Source organism: Drosophila miranda (genome assembly GCF_003369915.1).
Source record: "Drosophila miranda strain MSH22 chromosome Y unlocalized genomic scaffold, D.miranda_PacBio2.1 Contig_Y2_pilon, whole genome shotgun sequence".
Taxonomy (NCBI): domain Eukaryota; kingdom Metazoa; phylum Arthropoda; class Insecta; order Diptera; family Drosophilidae; genus Drosophila; species Drosophila miranda.
The window spans coordinates 1,773,394-1,791,964 of record NW_022881614.1 but is presented as its reverse complement, the minus strand read 5'-3'; the positions used below and the strand labels follow the sequence as shown (position 1 = coordinate 1,791,964).

The 18,571-nt window shown below is 47.8% G+C and overlaps 2 protein-coding genes and 1 pseudogene across 2 annotated transcripts; 2 read left to right on the top strand and 1 right to left on the bottom strand.

Moving 5' to 3' along the window:
* Positions 1 to 5,325: 5,325 nt before the first annotated feature.
* Positions 5,326 to 6,825, top strand: LOC108160419 (WD repeat-containing protein 74). The gene is made up of 3 exons (XM_017294418.2): positions 5,326 to 5,487; positions 5,548 to 6,595; positions 6,649 to 6,825. Exons 1-3 carry the CDS (start codon positions 5,400 to 5,402, stop codon positions 6,761 to 6,763), a joined length of 1,251 nt encoding a protein of 416 aa, XP_017149907.2. The 5' UTR covers positions 5,326 to 5,399; the 3' UTR covers positions 6,764 to 6,825.
* A 1-nt stretch (position 6,826) lies between these two features.
* Positions 6,827 to 8,681, bottom strand: LOC117192875 (annotated as a pseudogene).
* A 9,338-nt stretch (positions 8,682 to 18,019) lies between these two features.
* Positions 18,020 to 18,290, top strand: LOC117193697. The gene has a single exon (XM_033398423.1). It carries the CDS (start codon positions 18,050 to 18,052, stop codon positions 18,194 to 18,196), a length of 147 nt encoding a protein of 48 aa, XP_033254314.1. The 5' UTR covers positions 18,020 to 18,049; the 3' UTR covers positions 18,197 to 18,290.
* The last annotated feature ends 281 nt before the right edge of the window (positions 18,291 to 18,571 follow it).

Sequence of the window (18,571 nt, the reverse complement as noted above, 5' to 3'; positions counted from 1 at the left end):
TAAAGAACTCATACAATTTTTTGACTATTTCGGCTGAGTCCCCACTGTGCCGCGCCAAAGACATCAGCGACCACGCTGCCCTACGGTTTCGGCACGCAGACACTGACATGCTTTCAGTGCGCTTGTGTGTGAAGCTAAAAGCCGTATATGCTGCGGGCGAAACCGGTTTATGGCCGTGCCGACCTAGGACATACACACATATACACAACTACAAGCATATTTCTGGGTTGGCTCGAGCTCGTGCTGACCGAGGCATTGACGAAGCCGAGTAGCACTTCGGAGGCGAAGGTAGCGTAAAAGAGAATTGAAGTACTAGCCCCGCGCGACCGTACCGTGAAGCGTCAAACGAAAATTGAAAAAGCATTTGTTCCTCATGCGACACCTTGGTATTGTATAGTATTTGGTTGTAGCTGTTGGGAGAATATTTTTCGGTGCCGCGCTTGACCGTAACGGAACGCCAAGTGACGCGCTACCCTGCATTTCGAGAGTATATTGTTTTCATCCGACTCTATACATTGGTATATTGGTACCTCGTGCCTCAATATTATCGTCCATCCTCAATTTTCGTTCTTGGTTGGACATTTGTTTGTTGATCGTAGTATTTATATCTATGTATATATTCCGGCCACGGGGTACTATTTCCATAATTTAAATACTCGCAATAAATTCCACCAAAACCACATAGCCACGGTTCGTAGTTCTTAACTTCCACGTCGCCATTTCCGCTCACCTACCTTTGCGACTCTAATACGCGTTATCGCAGATCCATCAGCAAAGCATGCCCACTGTTGAGAAGAAATCTCGCAAGAAGTTTAAGCGGGTGAGTTCGCTGAGTTTGACCCATCCACCCAGCTCCAACGGCTCAGTCACTACGCCCACATCTTCCCGTCCGGCCCCAGCTGAGCGAGGTCCGACCACGTCCAGGGCTCACGCACCACATGCCCTCGAGGATTTGTTGCTCCCCTCGGGAATCCCTCGCACGGCTCCTAGCACTATGGCCGCCAGTTCCGCACAGTCTAAGTTTGCCTTGGCTGCAAGCAGACTGACCCGCTTCGACCAGAAGCTCAGCGCTCCAGATGCTAGCACACCAACCCGCTCGCTCTCCCAAGTCCATCGAGAACAACTCCGAAGCCTGTGGGCAAAGGTGGACGCGGAGTTCGCGGCCTGTTCGGTGACGATGGCGGAAGACGATCCAGAGGGTGTAGCTGATGTCCAAGAGATGTACGATGACTGCTACGCGGTCTACGCGCAATGCCTGGCCGAACTGAACGATCAGCTCGAGCCCCCGACTGTCCCTCACACGCCCTCCATGTGACACTGAAGTTTTCAGTGGGGACTACCAGCAGTGGCCCACGTTCCGAGACCTGTTCACCGCCATCTACATAGAAAACCCAAGGCTGGCTCCTGTGGAAAAACTGTTCCACCTCAACAAAAAGACCAGCGGTGAAGCCCACGTCATAGTGGCACAGGCTCCACTTACGAACGAGGGTTTCGCGTCCGCATGGAACGCCCTCCGTGAGCGTTTCCAAAACAAGAGGCTGATACTCAAGGCCCAGCTGAAGATCCTTTTCAGTCTCCCCCAAATCCGTACCGTGTCAGCAGCAGCGCTAAAAGAGCTCCAGAGGGCCGTCCACAAGTGCCTCACGACACTCACCCACTCCGAGGTCTCCACAGACAGCGTTTTCGCTGACGGAGTTTTAGTGTACCTCATTTCCGCTAAGCTGCCAAAGACGACCTTAGAGCTTTGGGAGCAATCCGTGACGCACAAGTCCGAAATTCCCACCTTGCACGCCATGGACAAGTTCCTGGCGGAGCGGTACCTGTCTCTCGAAGTGACCGAGGACGACCATCCAGGCATGGAGACTCAGGCCCACTCCTGGGCGAGCATACGCACTTCAGACAATTCGAGAAGCAATCCGTTTCGGTCTCAAGGAAGTCCTTATCCTAGGAGTGCCCACTCGTTCGAGACCACAGTTAATCAAACGAGGAGCACGTGTGATCTCTGCTCCAAAGAGTATCATCCAATCCGGTTATGCCCGGATCCGGTTCCTTCAAATGCCCGCTGGCGCTCGCTCCGACTACATTAAGCAAAAGCAGCTTTGTTTGAACTGCTTTGCAAGGGGCCACCAGATATGAGCGTGCCAAAGCGCCCACAATTGCATAATTTGTGGAGACCGGCACCATACGCTTCTACACCGTAGCAATCCAGCAAACTCCAGCGAGGCGATTTCCACAACGGCACAAAATTCCTCAGCGTGGCCCGAGCTACATCTACGAGTACCAAGCGTACAAAATCCAAGTTCGTCCGAAGCCCAGCCAAACGTTCAGTCGTATCGACTCTGATCGACTCTGGCTCACAGGCGACGTTCATTACAGAACGTCTTGTGGACATGATCAAATTGCCATTCCAACGTATCCAGGCACAGGTCTCCGGCCTAAATAATGCCGTATCCACTCAGTCCAAGAAGCTCTGCAGTTTTTCCATCCGTTCTCCGACTAAGCCGGGCTTACAACTAAATGCCACAGCCTACGTTATTCCGGAATTGGCCGCGAATATTCCATCGCATCCGATCTCGCAAGGGTTCTTGAGAGACCTGCCGAACCTCTCATGGGCGGATCCGACCTTCTATGAGAGTTCACAAATAGATGTCCTGATTGGAGCGGATATGCTTCCGTCCATTCAGTTAAGTGGCTCACTGACCAACATCTGTGGCTCTCTCCTCGGGCAGGAGACCATTTTCGGCTGGGTACTCAAAGGTCCAGTTCCTCAGGTGATGAATCAAATCTCATCGTTCTCGAGTCAAATTTCTAGACGACCTATCACACTGGTAGAACACTCGGGGTCTTTTTACGACAGCAATTTCCTTCCAGCTCCCTCCGCAGAAGTTCTCGAACGGTCTCCTGACCTACGGAAATATTTCCAAAATATGCACTGTATGAAAGCTCTACGCTCCGGTCCGAATTCAAGCCTGAACTCGAAGGTGAATCCGTCCTTAGATCAACATAGCCTCACCAGACTATGTAACCGGGCGGCAATTTCCAATGTCTTAAATGTGCCTCTCACCCGTTCCAAGATCGTTACTAATGTGTCTTCGACGCCTTTATTTCAACATAGTTCTCCGCACCCAGATATGGCCCCACGTCCCCGCGCCAACCGCACCAGAGAGAACCGACGTGCTCGGGAAATTGGCTCCTACCGTTGCCGAATTTGCCAAGGAGTCCATCCGCTACGGACCTACCACCAATTTCTTCTCCTGAGCCCCGAAGAGAGACTCCGAGCTGTCCTTATCAACCAGTATTGCGTGAACTGCCTGGCTCACCAACACTCCGGAAAGAACAACCACACGCTACTCCACGGACCCACGTCTCGTCATCCAGCCCGCTCAGCCTCGGGAGCATCGTCGCCATCAAAATCGAACCATGCCAAACGCCGCCCTCGTCGTCCAGCCCGCTCAGCCGCGACTGTACCGTCGCCATCTACATCGGCTCACGACGAACGACACACTCGTCTCCCCGCGAGCCGCCCCGTCGTAGGACCCACGGCGCCATCCACAGATTCCTCAAGAGCAACCCCCGTTTTGCGCATCCTCACGCCTATCCGACCGTGGAGCGACACTGAGTCGACGTCCTTGTCAAGTCCAGAGCGTTTTTTTTTGGATGAATCGGGTCCGGGGCGTACGCACAGCCATAGGCCACCCCATTATACTTTGCAATCCTGCAAGAGGGGGGGGAGGATGTTCAGGCCAGCAGTAAACAATTTCCGCGCACTGTACTGTTCTGTACTGTACTGTACACTGTTCCAACTCCGTGCGCCCCGGTCCCAACTCGCTCTCGCGCGCTCGGAGGGGCGCTCGGATCCACAATCCACGATCCACTCGGCGCTCACGGCAGCAAAAGCATCATAAGGCATAGAGTTAGTTAGTTACGTTTTCACCCCCGCTTCAACCTGTCGACATACCGCGCGAGTACCGAATAAATACATGAACAATATATATATACATATATACACCACGAAACTCATTGGCCTTTCCCTTCTGTGACGACTGCTAGGAGCTTAAACTGGAACATACACCTCGCCGTTGGATAATTGAACCTCGATCCGCCCCCCTACAAACAGAGTGCATGACTGTTGGTTAGGATACAGGGTGATATACATGTTACACCTATCCTATCCGCTTGGGATTGAGCTTCTCGATCAGGCTCGCAGCTGTAGTACAGGGTGTTCTTGTTGTGGTATAGGGTGTTGTGCCGCAGGTTGTTGTTGTAGTACCGGGTGTTGTTGTTGTGGTACAGGGTGTTGTGCCGCAGGTTGTTGTTGTAGTACAGGGTGTTGTTGTTGTGGTATAGGGTGTTGTGCCGCAGGTTGTTGTTGTAGTACAGGATGTTGTTGTAGTGGTATAGGGTGTTGTGCCGCAGGTTGTTGTTGTAGTACAGGGTGTTGTTGTTGTGGTATAGGGTGTTGTGCTGCAGGTTGTTGTTCTTGTAGTACAGGGTGTTGTGTTACAGGCTGTTGTTGGTGTGGTACAGGTTGTTGTAGAATAGGTTGTTGATGTTGCAATAGCGGGAGCATTTGTTGTAGTGCAGGTTGTGGATGTCGGAGGTGGTGGCTGGAGGGTGGTGGTGCTGTATGACTCTTCGGGTGCTGCAGGCGGCTGAGCAATCCTGTGCGAGTCTGCGATTCCTGCCACAAGGGCCAGCAGAAGAAGGCTTGCTGTAAATGGAAGCGGTTGGGTCTAAGGACCTACTTGCATCTCCCACTGCGACACTTACGAAAATTCATTTCAAATTTCAGGCACCTCTAAAAAGGACCAATAACTGCAGATGGTTACTTCCTGCTTCGCTTAGCTTCGAAGCTGTTACGAGTTCCCTGTTTCAGCGTTCTTTTATTCAGGCCCTGCTGAATCGGATTCCGTGACAGGGTCGGGGCAAGCACATGATATAAAACCTATAATTGATATTGATTGCTTACCAATCGCTCAACTTCACTTTGAGCTCTTTGAAAACGGATTTACTTAGTCCCTGATTAGGTCCGATAAGACGTGTTCCACCAACATCATACTCACCGCCAAGATTCTTCTGGTCCAGAGGATCTACTCGACAATCTTGCCATCGTCCGGTCCGTATCCTAGAGGGATTGTGATGCGGCAAGGTAGCCGTGATTCAAATGTTTTGGCGTTCCGGTCAATAATTAAAAATTTCATCGGTAAATACCGATTAGCTTAATCGCTTTGCAGCACTAGTGTTTAGGGCTGTCGAAAATTTCGACTCGAAATTGCACGGAATATCGATGAATCGCACAATTCGAAAACCATCGATATTTTATCCCCGCACGTGCATTTGTTGTGTTGAGATTTTGTAATTTAATTGGTAAAGTAAGCTAAAAACAACTATTTATTGAGATGAAGTGGACCACGGCCAATATTAAGCACCCCAATTATACAGCACAACATGAAATTTACGTGGGAACACACACGGGATCTTTCAAACGTAAGTCACAAAATTTGGTGCTTCGACAATGATTGAATTGATTATAAACGATTCTTGTAGACCTTCTGCCGGCCTTGGAGAAAACCCCACACGGACAGAGAAACATCAGTGATCTTAAGGACTTGGACAAAGAATCGCGGGTCACTTCTTTGGCTTTTGGCAACGAGTCGCGAACAGAAATTCTGCTTGGCCGAGGTAAAAACATCGCCGAGTTGCATTCCATTGGGGAAGGAGGGTTCTCCGCGCGACATGTGACTTTCAGCGCAGCTCCCATTGTTGGCCTGGCTCGGTTCAACGAAAAACTGATTGCCGGCATTGGGAATGGGGAGCTGCAAAGCCTGGAGCTAGACCCTGAAGAAGAAACGGCACCTGCTGTTATCTCTACTGGCACCCAAATGGATCATCTACGTCAGTTCACACAGGCCAGGAACATTGTGGCCACTGGTGGCAAGGAGCGACAAAATAATCTGAAAGTCTACGACCTGAGCGCCGACGGCAAGCAGATTTTTACTTCGAAGAACTTGCCAAATGATTATCTGCAGCTGGAGGTCCCTGTTTGGGACAGTGACATTGGCTTTGTGGACGGTCCCAGTGTTTTGGCGACGTGCTCCCGACACGGATATGTTCGCCTCTACGACACCCGCAAGCAGCGCCGTCCCGTCTCCTGCTTTGCCAGCGAGGAGCACGGAATGCGCTTCGCGACTCTGGTTGCACAAGGAAACTACATCTACACGGGTACCACAATGGGCGCCCTGAAGGCCTTCGACACTCGACGCATGAAAACTCATGTGCACACGTACAAGGGATTCACGGGTGGCATAAGCGACCTGCATTTGGATCCCACTGGACGGTTCTTAAGCTCTGCCAGCTTAGATCGTTATGTGCGGATCCACGACGCCGACTCTACAGTGCTGCTCTATCAATGCTATGTTAAATCGAAGGCTACCAAGATCCTCATCCGTCAACTAAAGGAGGAAAAACCAGAGGCTGATGCTGAAGAAGAGGAGGAGGAGGAAATTGATAATATAGTGCCACAGAAGCCTAGTATCAAGACAGCCCCTGTGGACGATGAATACGAGTATATGTTTGATCAGATGCCGACTGTGGGGTGAGTCCTTTTATTTGAATATCTTTGATGTCACCTACTAATCTCCCCAACAGCGACAGCGAAGACGAATCTGGAGAACAAGTTGAAGCGACTGTTAAGGTGGAAAAGGCCAAGCAAAAGCGCAAGGGACCGAACCAGTCGCAGAAGACGAAAAAGAAGAAAGTTTAAATTATCCATTTACTTATTAATTTTTAGATCCAAGTTTTATATTAAAACGTATTAATATGTAAGGACGATGCAGTGGGGTCTATTGCCACGCCTTCCTTGGCAACTGCGCCTTCTGAAGCTGATAGTTGATGTACAAGCGAATTATGCAGTAGTAGAAGAACTCAATAATGGAAATCATGCTCAGGCCCAGGCAGAGATTGAAATTGCCCCCAAGATCAGCTGAAATAGATGAGAGTTTAGTTACATCTAGTTATCTTACACTACAGAGCACTTACAGAGAAGCCCGATCCAAGACATGACCGTCACCTTTCGAATGACCGGAACGACCTGCTTGGCCAGATAGACACGTAGCACAAAGCTATCGCTGTTGAGCAGCTCACGAGAGCTTAAATAGGAGTCTAATATAATTTTAAGCTGATTTCATAAAATGTTTCTACTAAGAAGGCACGTACTAGTAGCGGCTCACTTAGAACTGGTGCTGATTAAGGTCCGTCTTGTAGGACAGCGTGGAGTGGGTTACATCGTAGCAATTGGGCAGACACTGGTCGCATCGCACACCCTTAAAGTTGTCTGCGAAAGGTAAAGTTAAGGTAAGGGGGAACCTTTCGTTTTTTTTTTTTAAATTTGCATATCATATCGGGGGAGCGCTTTAGGGGTTTATTAACGTGCAAATGAGCTCCCAAGCGATTTGTGGGCGCATCCTAGTCATGGCGTATAATGCAGACACTCGGGCACGTGAGTATCCTGAATATTTAAGATAAATTATGAAACATGAGCGAGCACAAGAGACGACAACAGAGCACCCACACAATACGCCACAGTCACCGCATCAGGAGCAGCAGCAGTAGAAGCAACAGCAGCAGCATGGAAAATACATGAAAAGTACAGCAGCCAAGGGCGAAGGCGACAACGTGATAAAGGCTGTCGGAAGGGGAGTACGTGAACCTTGTCAGGCCCTGAAGGATGCGCGTGGGAAGAACCAGAAGTGACAGTAAGCCCGAATGAGGCATGGGATGCTCCGTGGGAAGAGGAACTCACCATAGTTGGACGAGTAGCATTTAGATTGCACTCCTTGAACTGATTGCCGACGATGGGGAGGAGATACGGATGACAGCCGCACTTTGCGACGATGGCCTCCGTCTGGCAGGAGAGCAGGCAGCCGGCCTGCCGGTAGTTTCGGAGCCTCAAGTCGTCCGAGATGAGGCAGTCCCGCTTTCGTTCCGAGACTTCAAGAAAGCTCTCGGATCGGGCGGTGATTGTCACAGAGGAGGCCGACTCGGTGACATAGTCCATGGGATGGTGGACGAGAACTATAAGACCCGTGTTGAGATTGCGCTCAGAGACCTCAGCGCCGACAAAGGTGAGACCCCCATCCATGCCAAAGATGTTGGCCGAAAAGGGCACATAGCTGGAGTTGCGCGGATTATAGTTGAAGGAGCAGCACGGTCCCAAATATGCCGTCGTCGGTATGAAGGAGAGATACTCGTGGCTCTGGTTGCATTGGAACTCAGTGTGGCCCCAGAAGCATCTCTTTACATAGTACGAGCAACCCGGATTGACGGCCATGGCTGCCTCCCAGACGCTCAAGTTGTTCATCCGAAGCACCGCATCGGTGATCCTGTAACTCTCGTGGGCCGGCGGCTCGAAGCTCAGAATGGGATCAAGTATAACTTCAGCCAGAGTAGGTCATGTCAGGTAGATACTCAGCAGGAGCAACTGCAGCAGCACCGAGGACCAAATGAATCTGAAATCTGCCCTGTGCACTGGGAGAAAGGATGGGAGTGGAATTCTAACTCACCTGGACAATCCGTGGGTGCGCTGGCGTCGCAGAAGCCACATTCCGCTCACCTTGGTCCGCTCCGTGTACTCCCAGAAGGTGCTGGCGATGGCTGATCTCAGGGGGCCCAAGCGCCACCATGCTTATATACGCTAGGAACCTCCGCCTAATGACAGTAAATTGTGGTCCTAATTATGGGTTGATAGACTCGTTAATTTGTCCGACCCGAGAAAGTTTGCCACTTGTTCGACATTAGTGATAATTTAAAGGATTGACTCCATAAAGTACTCCCATCGAGAAAATCGATACACTATGTTCTTGGTCTAAGTGCCATTATACTGAAAATCACGACTTTAGCCACACATACATAGTGCCACAAACACCGAACAAGCCGCCAAAGTTTCCTTTAAATTGTCACACATGAAGCTCTGGCCCGGACAAATCCAGTCCGTTCCGTGCGAAGCAAAACTTTGCGTTGGCCCTTCATATATCTTGACTTGAGAAACTATGCAGCATCCGAGCATCTGAGCATTCGAGCATCTTGTGCGACTATCGACTTGTCTCGACTCGACTGTTTGTCTGCACGTTCTCCTTCTACGCCCCAGGTCACAAAGTTTTTGTGTTCAAATCTTCTGCATCTAGCTTTTAAGCTGGGACAATAAAATTCAAAACTTTTGTTCCCCCTGCAGCAGACCCGTGGCTTTGAAGACGGAGTTGGAGCAGAGCAAGGGTGGGGATTGGGCGGCATTTGCGTAAATTGCAGCTGAATGTTGGGAAGGGAATGTGGGTCCGTTCGGAATTAGTTGTTGACTTTATCGAATGCTGTTTCGTTCCATTCATTGTTGTGCTTGTTTGAGCAGCTCTGAGTGAATTTTAATTAGTAGCCAGTCAGTTCCTGTCCCGCCTCCTCGAGCTAATTGTTTTCCATGGTAATGGAAGAAAAATGCGCTCCAGTTCGCTATGAAAATTCAACGAGTAAGTAAAGGGAAAATTATATTTCGAGTATGAGAACTAGTGTCAAGTGAAGACAAGCTAAAGTTTTAATTCCGTTTTAGCAAATAAAAGTTCCGCTAGGTAAATGAACAGATACCGCAACCAGGAGACAAACTTTGAAACAAGTTCTTATCGCGACCACGCTCTCCCCATAACCAAGGGTACGGAGCACAGGAAGCGTTTAATATCGGAAAAAAGTTTCTTCTGCTTCTCACTTTGAGGAAAGAATTAAATTGGCCGGTTTTCGGGCACTAGATCTGTATGGAGAGCACCACAGCCAGAGATTCCATTATAGATATTGGGCATCACTCCTCTCATCTCGTGTTTGATCGGCATTAGTTGAACAAAATGTGTCCTGGGGCCACTCAATCGCACTCCAAAGGCTCTTAGATCATCTCCCTAATGATAAGCCAACAGCCAGACCCAACACGAACAGCAAGGACAAATCAATCAAATCGAACCGTCTTTGTCGGTTTGCCGGCCCAAAGCTTTGTTTGGACAACACTTGTCTTCTGGTTGTAAAATAGCGCCGCATGTATTTGCATTCACATCGAATGCTGAAAGCCACAACGAGCCTTATTATGATCCGAATACAATACAATGAGAAGTGCCCCCATAATCGTAAAGAAGCAAGCCATTCAGTCATTCGCTGCAAGTGGTTTCCTTTTGTATCTTGGCCAGTTGCCACCGTACCCACTTGCCCAGCGTCGGGGGCGTGGGTGAAACAAAGGACGAAGATGGAGACAAGGATATGGCCACAGCCCGTCGGAAGTGTTGTGCACTGCATGTGAGCCACGGGCATCCGCCTCCGACAGACTGGCTCTAAGGGGTAGAAATCGAATCGGAAGACGACTCCGGGTCGAGTCAGCGTTTATGGTAACGATGGTAACGACGCAGCAAAGACCACAGTAGCCGCTGAATCAGTGCTCCATCTCGTATAATAGTCGATAGGAATCGGTATGGGAATGGGGATGGGGCTGCGGCTGCGGCAGTGCAATTACATTGATCGGAGATTGATGTACCACAAGTAGTTGCCCCCATTTTGCGGCACTTAAAATTTAAAATCTGCGAGCACGCCCTGACCATGAATCCCCCCTGCCAAGTGGGGCGTTCCAGAGTTCCATGCTTGCGTGGCATGGGGTGAGTAGGGGGGAGAGCTTTGCCAGTTTGGAATCAATTTAGCGGAATGTAGCCAGATGTACGGGCCTCAAGCTACACTGTTTACGCTCCAGTGTCCAGGGGGGGGGGGGGGGGGGGGGGGGGGGGATGATAAAAAAGCCCATCAAGATGGCGTCCCATATGCCACCCATTCAGGCCCAGTCGGGGAAGGGTCAGGAGTACAATCCGCCTGGGCGACGCCGCTTCTTGCGAGCTTCCTGCAAATCCCATCAGCAGCAAACAGGCAGGCAAACAGTGCATAAGGAAGATGCCAGGTGCCAGGTGCCGGGTGCCCGGTCCTGACTAATTGCGTTTCATTTGATTTCCGATTACGCACCGCGTAAGTAGGCCCAGCACAGTGGGTCGCAAAAGTAAATGTATGCTTCTCCTTTGTTACTGTTTTTACTGAGCGTTTTGCTCAGTGTTTTTCTCCGCTGCCGATGCTTTGCACGCTGCCACGCGGAATATACGTATACGTAATTTTTTTTATAGTCACATCTCGGGGCGCACTTCCAATTAGTTTTTATGGTTATTATCATGCTCTGACCCTCCTGCCCCCTACAGTATCCCTACCCTCTGTGCCCTCTGCTGCCTTAATGTGCTGCAAGCAGTTGGCCAAATATTTTAATTGATTTCATGTGGGAAAAGCCAGAAAGCTGCCCCCCTTCTGCCCGAATGCTGCCCAAAAACTTGTGTAAATATTTAGTGCACTGCTCTACTGGCGGACAGATAGACAGGCCATTCCTGTCCATCAGCGTGAGATGTTTACCGCGAGTGCGATTACGAGTGTGGTTTGGTCAGCGTCAGTCCATTACCATCTCATCCGATGGTAGATCCGTCTCGGATATGTAATACTTTTCCCACACAATAGTTCCAAAAGCTGCTTATGTTTTGTCTACCAGCAAACACTTCATCAAGAAAAGGAGAGGATAAGGGCAGAGGAACGCATATTGGGATAGTATTTGGAGTAGATGCTGTTGTACATATCATGAGAATCGCATACATTTTTGTAGATCGTAGGGAACCCCTTAAAGCCACATATTGTATCTTCTCCACGTTTTTTTGCCGTTGCATGGGACAAACAAAACCCTTTTTTTTTAGCTGGAAAAGGGAACTGTGTTACGTTGCCCTGGCATCCACTCGAAAATGCATTACAAATTGTTTAACTATGACAAGTGGGTCTCCAGCGGGCCATGTCTCACCGATTGTTTGGGCGTGGGTGTGGTGCCTGTCGAATGAACATATCTCTGACCCCTTGCTCTCCTCTTTCCACCCTTTTTCCGTCGCCTGTCAAACACATTTGATGCATGGGAATGGGCAGAGAGTGCGATTCAATTGAATTTTCGCGATGCTCGCTTGTCTGCCAGGAATAGGAAAGTGGAAAATTGAATGGGGTATAGGTTATGGAGTATGGGATGGCAAAGAGGGTACGAAAAGCACTGAGAGATGGGCACACACATAGAAGCAGTAAGTGAGTGAAGGATGGGGAGATAGGGATGCTGATAAGGCGCCGTGACAGGAACACGCATGTAAGCACACAAACAAAGAGGATTGGAGCGGAAAACCAAAGAATGGCAGACAGGGGACACATGAATGAGGGATAAGATACTGATATGAGAACAGGATTGTGGGGAGAAGAAGAACATTCACAGAGGAAGAACTTTGCCTATTGATTATCCTGCTCTCTCTCTGTCGAAATCCATCAAGTGCTGTCGTGGGTTATCCTCTAAAATTGTTCGAAAATTATAAGCCAATCCACTGGGAGCATCTCCGGAATGTCCCCTGAATGAAGCGTGCCATTTGGTATGCCCCTGGCCGTAGGAAAACTCCATTCGGGTTCCCAGCGGGTTGCGGCTTGTGGCTTGTGGCTTGCGGCTAAGCTTTGTGCCAATTTTGGTCAGCCCCAAATAAATTAGGCCCCAAATGAGCAAAGAAAAGCTGGAAAGCGGGAAATGAAAGAAGTTCTCCAGACCAATGGTATCGGAATTGAATGGCAATCTTATGCAAATTAATCAGTTGCTCTTTTATTTGATTTTTCTCTCTTTTCATTTGCATTCTCCCCCTCTGCATTTCCTTGGAAATAAATGTGCGACAAACAATGGCGATTGCGACTGCGATTACGACCGAATTGTGGATCTCGAAAAAGAATAAAAGATACACGAAACAAGATACAAACATCTTTCTTTAGCAGCTCCTTGAGATTATTTATGGCCCTCTGTGGTTAGGACACGCAGATCGATTTTATGATAAATGGCTCGCTTTAATCATCGGGCAAGAGCGGGTCCTCCCTGGGAATGGTATGGAGGCACGGAAAGGGTAAAGGATTACCTCTTAATCCACCTCCCGCTGTGACGTCAACGCGAGTCTGTGAGAGACGACTCTGATTTCCCACTGATATTTAACAGACCCTACCTGACGCCCCTGGGGAGTGCCAGGGGCAGAGCTTTCCTTCTTGATTAATTGAGTCCCCTGTTGTCCATCGAATCATCATCAGCAACAGCAGCGGCAGCATCATCGTTCCTCAACCAGTTGATCCCGATGTGACAACATTTGCAAAAACATTTCATGGAAAGTCAGCTCCATAAATCATTCGACGGGGCTGCGGTCGGATCGGGGACCTTAGCAAACAATCCACATTAGCAAACAATCCATAGGAACCACCGCTGGAGAAGGTTCATTTATCAATCACTGGTGGAATCACAAAGACAAACAGAATTCCAGGAACTGAGTAATAGCAATAACGTGTCCCCAAACAGGTGTATCCTGTCGCTGAATAGATGAATAAGCGCCCACGCACCTGTCAACGAAATACGCGAGGTTGCCAACTCCATTTGCCTCTATTGACAGCCCGTCAGCGTCTGAATTCGTCCTCGAAAGTCGATCTGCCTCAAAGCCCATCTCTTTCATTTAATTTAATTTCCTATTTATGTCAGGCATTCTCCTGTACCATTCTCGATTCTCGATTCTCCAGATGAAGGACTGCAACGGTAATTGAATTCTCCCGCATGGCCGACAGCTGCAGCCAAATGACACTGAAGGCTGCCTGACAGAGCGATGGACAAGTGATTGTTATATGCCGACAGGAGATGAGAGACTTTTCAGGTATCAGTGAAGACCAGAAAGAAAGAAGGACCTGAAGGATGGCCGCAGCTGAATCAGTAATCAGATGGGACCCTCCTAATGGACACCTTATGGCCTTCATTTGGGGAATGGATAAGGCAGCTGTCGGAAACGGTGCCCACTGCATATTCATCAGTTAATAGATGCCTCCGCAACGGAGGCATAATTAGGCTCGACTCTGGACCACCCATCACCCATCAGCACTGCATAATTACAGTCCTGGGCGTCCTGGGTGTCCTGGGTGTCCTGGGTGCCCACCCCTGCCGTATGGCCATTAATAATCAGCGCGGACATTAATCAGTTTTATATGGCAAATTAATTTCAGAGCCTTGGCTTACGCATAGTCCGGGAAAACCAGCGTGAACTGAGCCAAATAGAAATTTGCTTTAAAGTTGGAACATCGCAAAATCAGAGCCAAATAACGGATGAAAAGTAGCGGAAATCATAGCTACAGAATTCTGCAGAATTATAAACTGGTACTGGAACCCCACCATCAAAGACCATTAAGTTTAAGAGCTTAGCATCCGGAGATACGGTTCCGAATCGCCATGGAATTCAATAAGATGTTCGGAATGTCCCCATCAATAAATCAGGTCTGGATCCGAAAACAAAAGATGCTCACGCATTTATGTATGAGACGTGTATATACCAATTAGAGAACAGCCCCCATAAATATCCATTTCGGGGGCCACGCATTGACATTGTGTTGGGGGGCAAATAAAATGTAATTTATTAATGCTTACGCGGCGCGAGATAGAAAAGCGTGGAAAGCCTGGGAAACGGCATGAAAATACAGTACACCTGATGGAGGGATAAATAAAAATTTTTGGCATTCAAGGGAGAAGCCCTATCCCCATTTTTGTGGGCAATTAATAGGGCCTAAGTGGGAATGTTGAAAGCCAACAAATTCTCCAGGAAAATCTGTGCCTATTGCCGCGAATTCCACGTAAGAGTCTGCTGCTGTTTGGGATTAATTGCGGCATACTTGGGGCTTTGGAAAACATTGAAACTTTTCCCATTATAGTAAAGCATAACAGTTGATACGTGTCTCCGTTAAGCTGCCTTCAAAGACAGATTTATCGGGTGGATTAAACCCTTTCGACCCACGAACATCAGAGGGAGAGGGGAGAGTGTTGTGGTCGTAATCAAATGATAGTCAAGTGCAGGCGATGAACGAATGTGGCCCTGTGGGCACATTACGAATACCCAATTTGTGCGCGCTTTCCCAATTTTATTAACCGCAAAACTTTTCTGCCAGAGGATGGGACGAGCGTGTTCCAGCGGTGAAGGGATTACAATAAGCATATTTGTCCCAGGATACCCAGCGAAACATGTGGTAGAGCATATCAGGATGCGGAGACTGGCACCTCTTGCTCTACATCTGCCATTAAGATTGAGGGGTATTCCCCTTATCGGATCCCCAATAGATTGCGTTTCTCTTCTGGAAAGTTTTTTGAATTAATTTACGCGCCACAGAGCAACATGTCGCATGCGTGATAATTTCCATTGTGGCGCCACAAACAAACAATTGCGAAGCCAAAAGCGAAATTAACACAAAAATACTTACTAATTGAGCACATTCGTGTGGCTGGTAGCCTGCCCCGGGGATATATTTTTCTGTGTCTCTGTATCTGGCAGTGATTGCGATACCTAATTAACCATCCATCCACCTATACACATCCTTCATCCTTCACCCATCATCCAGCACCTGTAGCCGACCCAGATGTGGCTGGGCTGACAAATTTGATCTGATCATTGCTGATGTGTGTGCCCCCGACACGTTCCTGATGGAGAGATGACTGATTGACTTATGCTAATTTCCTGTTTCCTGCCACGCCTCCCCTCCACGCCCCCGACTCATTGATGGATCAGCCACAAAATGTGGCACTAACACGGACACGGATACGGAATCGAATTTGGCCTGGCATTGTTTAAGCGGCATCATCGTGGGGCCATTTTTCAGTTCCATTTTCCAGCTGCCTCTTATCTCAGAATATGCAAAACTGTTCCTTTTTCAGTTATGCCGCAAACAAGGGGCGGAATACCCAACAGGCAAACAACAAAGATTGGATACAATGTGGTCTCTTTGTCTCCAAGTCGGAGCGAAGTTTGGGCCAAGTTAATTAGATTCCGGGGTCCCAACCCCCCCGCCGCTGGCCTAATGAGCAAAATTGTGGCGCACAAACAGGCGCTCGTCTGAAGGAGGAGCCTCTGCGACCTCCCTCACATACTGACCCCCGCTAACCGCGAGCGTCTCTTCTTTGGGAGATGAGAGTCTTAGGAGTATCTTCCGTAAGTTATGGAATACTTGGATACTAAAATGTGGAGAGGGAATGTCTTTAGTTTTGACATGGCTTCCTTTTCAAAATGCATGGGGACTAATTTAAGGAATTTGAAAGCTCTTTAAAGTGCTTCCTCTTGGGAATTTAATTTATTTTGAATTTTTGATCGGTAAGAGCTCATATGCCCTTAAACTTTATATCAAAATATTGTTCTCAGTTGCACTGGATGTCACGGCTTTGCCTTGCCAAATGATTTTTCTGTATTCCGCAAGCATTTCTCTTATGTTAAATTAATTTTTTGTTGAAACTTTTTCCCCTTCAGACAAAGAATTTTGTTGTTGTTTCAATCTCTTGCAAGTAAATAATTAAAATCTCCGCAATGGCATGTCAACGCAGAAAAATTTCAAGAGGGGCAACCTGCACAGAACTTTTACCCTTGCGTTGGTATTCGGGAAAAAAACACAAAACTTTTTCCAGAGGATGTGGCAAAGCACTTGGAGCCAAATAAAAAAAGAACAAAAATGTAAAGCCTTTTAAAATATAATGGACATTTTTGTTATGAAAAACTTCAAGCAACTTCCGAGGGATCTCTGGATGTGTGTGCCGTGCCGTGCCCCATGAACTTTCCGCCAAATACTTACCTCTGACTAATGGAGGGAGCAGGAGGGTGCCCAGACGATGCTTGTATTATTTAAACACTTGTCTTGTCTTGTCTCAAATTGAATTGAATTGTTTGCCAGTCAAAGGCAGGGACCAAAACTTGGCACTTGGAACAAACGAAAGTATTTGGTTTGACACTCGTCAATGCCCAGGGCGCTTCAAAAGAAAATTCTCTTGAGACACTGAGGAATGCGAAATATTCTGTTGATATTCTGGTTTTCAAATACTTTTACTTCACGGCGGAGAAGAACCGATACGACGACTGCTTCAGGCGAATCCGTTCACAGGACTAACTCGGCAAAGTCGTCAGAACCGGCGCGGCGCCCAAGTCTGCGACTCCCACCACGTGCGTGGCAGAGCGCAGGCGCAGTCAACTGTGGATCCCAATCGGAGTTCCCCTGCCCCTGCCCCTTCCCCACGTGGCAGACATCTGTTGCCTGCCTTCGACTGTGAATTTCATTCATGAAACGAGTATTTCCCCCCGTTCTCGATGGAAATCTGTTTTGGCAACGGCAACAATTTTTATACAAATATTTTCTTGATATTGTTATGTGCTTGTTATACCCTGTAATGGGAGAGCAGAAGGTTGTGTAGTCTTATTGGTAGGTAGTATTTAGGTTAGTTTTTAAATCTTAAACCAAAAGGTATTCAGAGTCATTATCATTGTATTATAAGAGAAAAATAGGACCAATCCAAAATAGATATGATAACATGACGATATGACATGAAGGGTGTCTACCAGTCGGGTTATCATATATCATCCTTTTTATTTTTCACCTGCTTGAGGTCTGCTTTGATGGTTAAGACTTTCTGGCCTCGAATAATGGGGGATGTGTTCAGTAGTTGCCCCAGGAATGGGAGGGCGACAAAAAGAGGGCCAACGAAAATAACTCTGTGAAAATCACATCGCCTCATCGACCTTATCATGTGTTGCCAAGCGAATAGAGTGTCATTTGATAAGAAAAGATCCCCAGATCAAACTGATTTATGGACAGTATACCGATGTGGTGTTGCCAAGCGAAAGGCGAGGACAACCCGTGGAAACAGATAGCAAAGGGCTTTGTACATCTACTTTGTATACACAAATATGCATGTGTGGTGGTGTGTTTTATAAGAACCAGTCTGTTCCCTCACAAATATCCAATATTTATATTTGATTTTGTATTTTGTTGATTTACGAGCCTTATGCAACATGGTGTTTGCCCTTCGACAGCTGCCACACTGCAATTATCTTGCTATATAAGGCTGAACAAGATCTGATCTGGATCACTTAGTTCAACGCTTAGTTTGCTCAAGATGATCGCTACGACGGTGTGCTTCTACCTGGTGCTGCTGGCCGCATTCCTGATTTTGATGGCGCCCTCTTCGGAGGCATGCTTCATCCTTCTGGCCTGCCTGATGCAGTCTCCGCTGTGTCCCTACAACACCACTGCCTCCGGCTGAGAAATGGTGAAGTCCAGATCCGAAATCTAATCTAACACAGTCCCCACACCATAACCAATAAAAGTTTCAAAAAAAAGTTTGCATTGAAAACTGATATATATTTATATTTATCTGGTGATTGAAATTCCTAGATACTAATGACATGATACAAATTTTAGTCATTGGTATAAAGGAGATAGTCCCGATTAAAGGGTGCCAGCAGAAGTAATCATTCAGAGAATGAATATTTAAAAATTAATGTTGGAAGCACACTTTTTACTATGTAAGTCGAAGGATTTATTTATCTATAAAGGCCAAAATGAATGCAGTTTTCCCTTAAAAGCAGAACCAATTTTTCATTGAGTATTTTTACTGGAATCGTATGCAGTTTTAATT

Coding starts and splice junctions, on each gene's coding strand:
- LOC108160419 (XM_017294418.2), top strand. CDS start 5,400: ATGAAGTGGACCACGGCCAATATTAAGCACCCCAATTATACAGCACAA. Junction 5,488..5,547: donor ACACACGGGATCTTTCAAAC/GTAAGTCACAAA, acceptor CGATTCTTGTAG/ACCTTCTGCCGGCCTTGGAG. Junction 6,596..6,648: donor GATCAGATGCCGACTGTGGG/GTGAGTCCTTTT, acceptor TCTCCCCAACAG/CGACAGCGAAGACGAATCTG.
- LOC117193697 (XM_033398423.1), top strand. CDS start 18,050: ATGATCGCTACGACGGTGTGCTTCTACCTGGTGCTGCTGGCCGCATTC.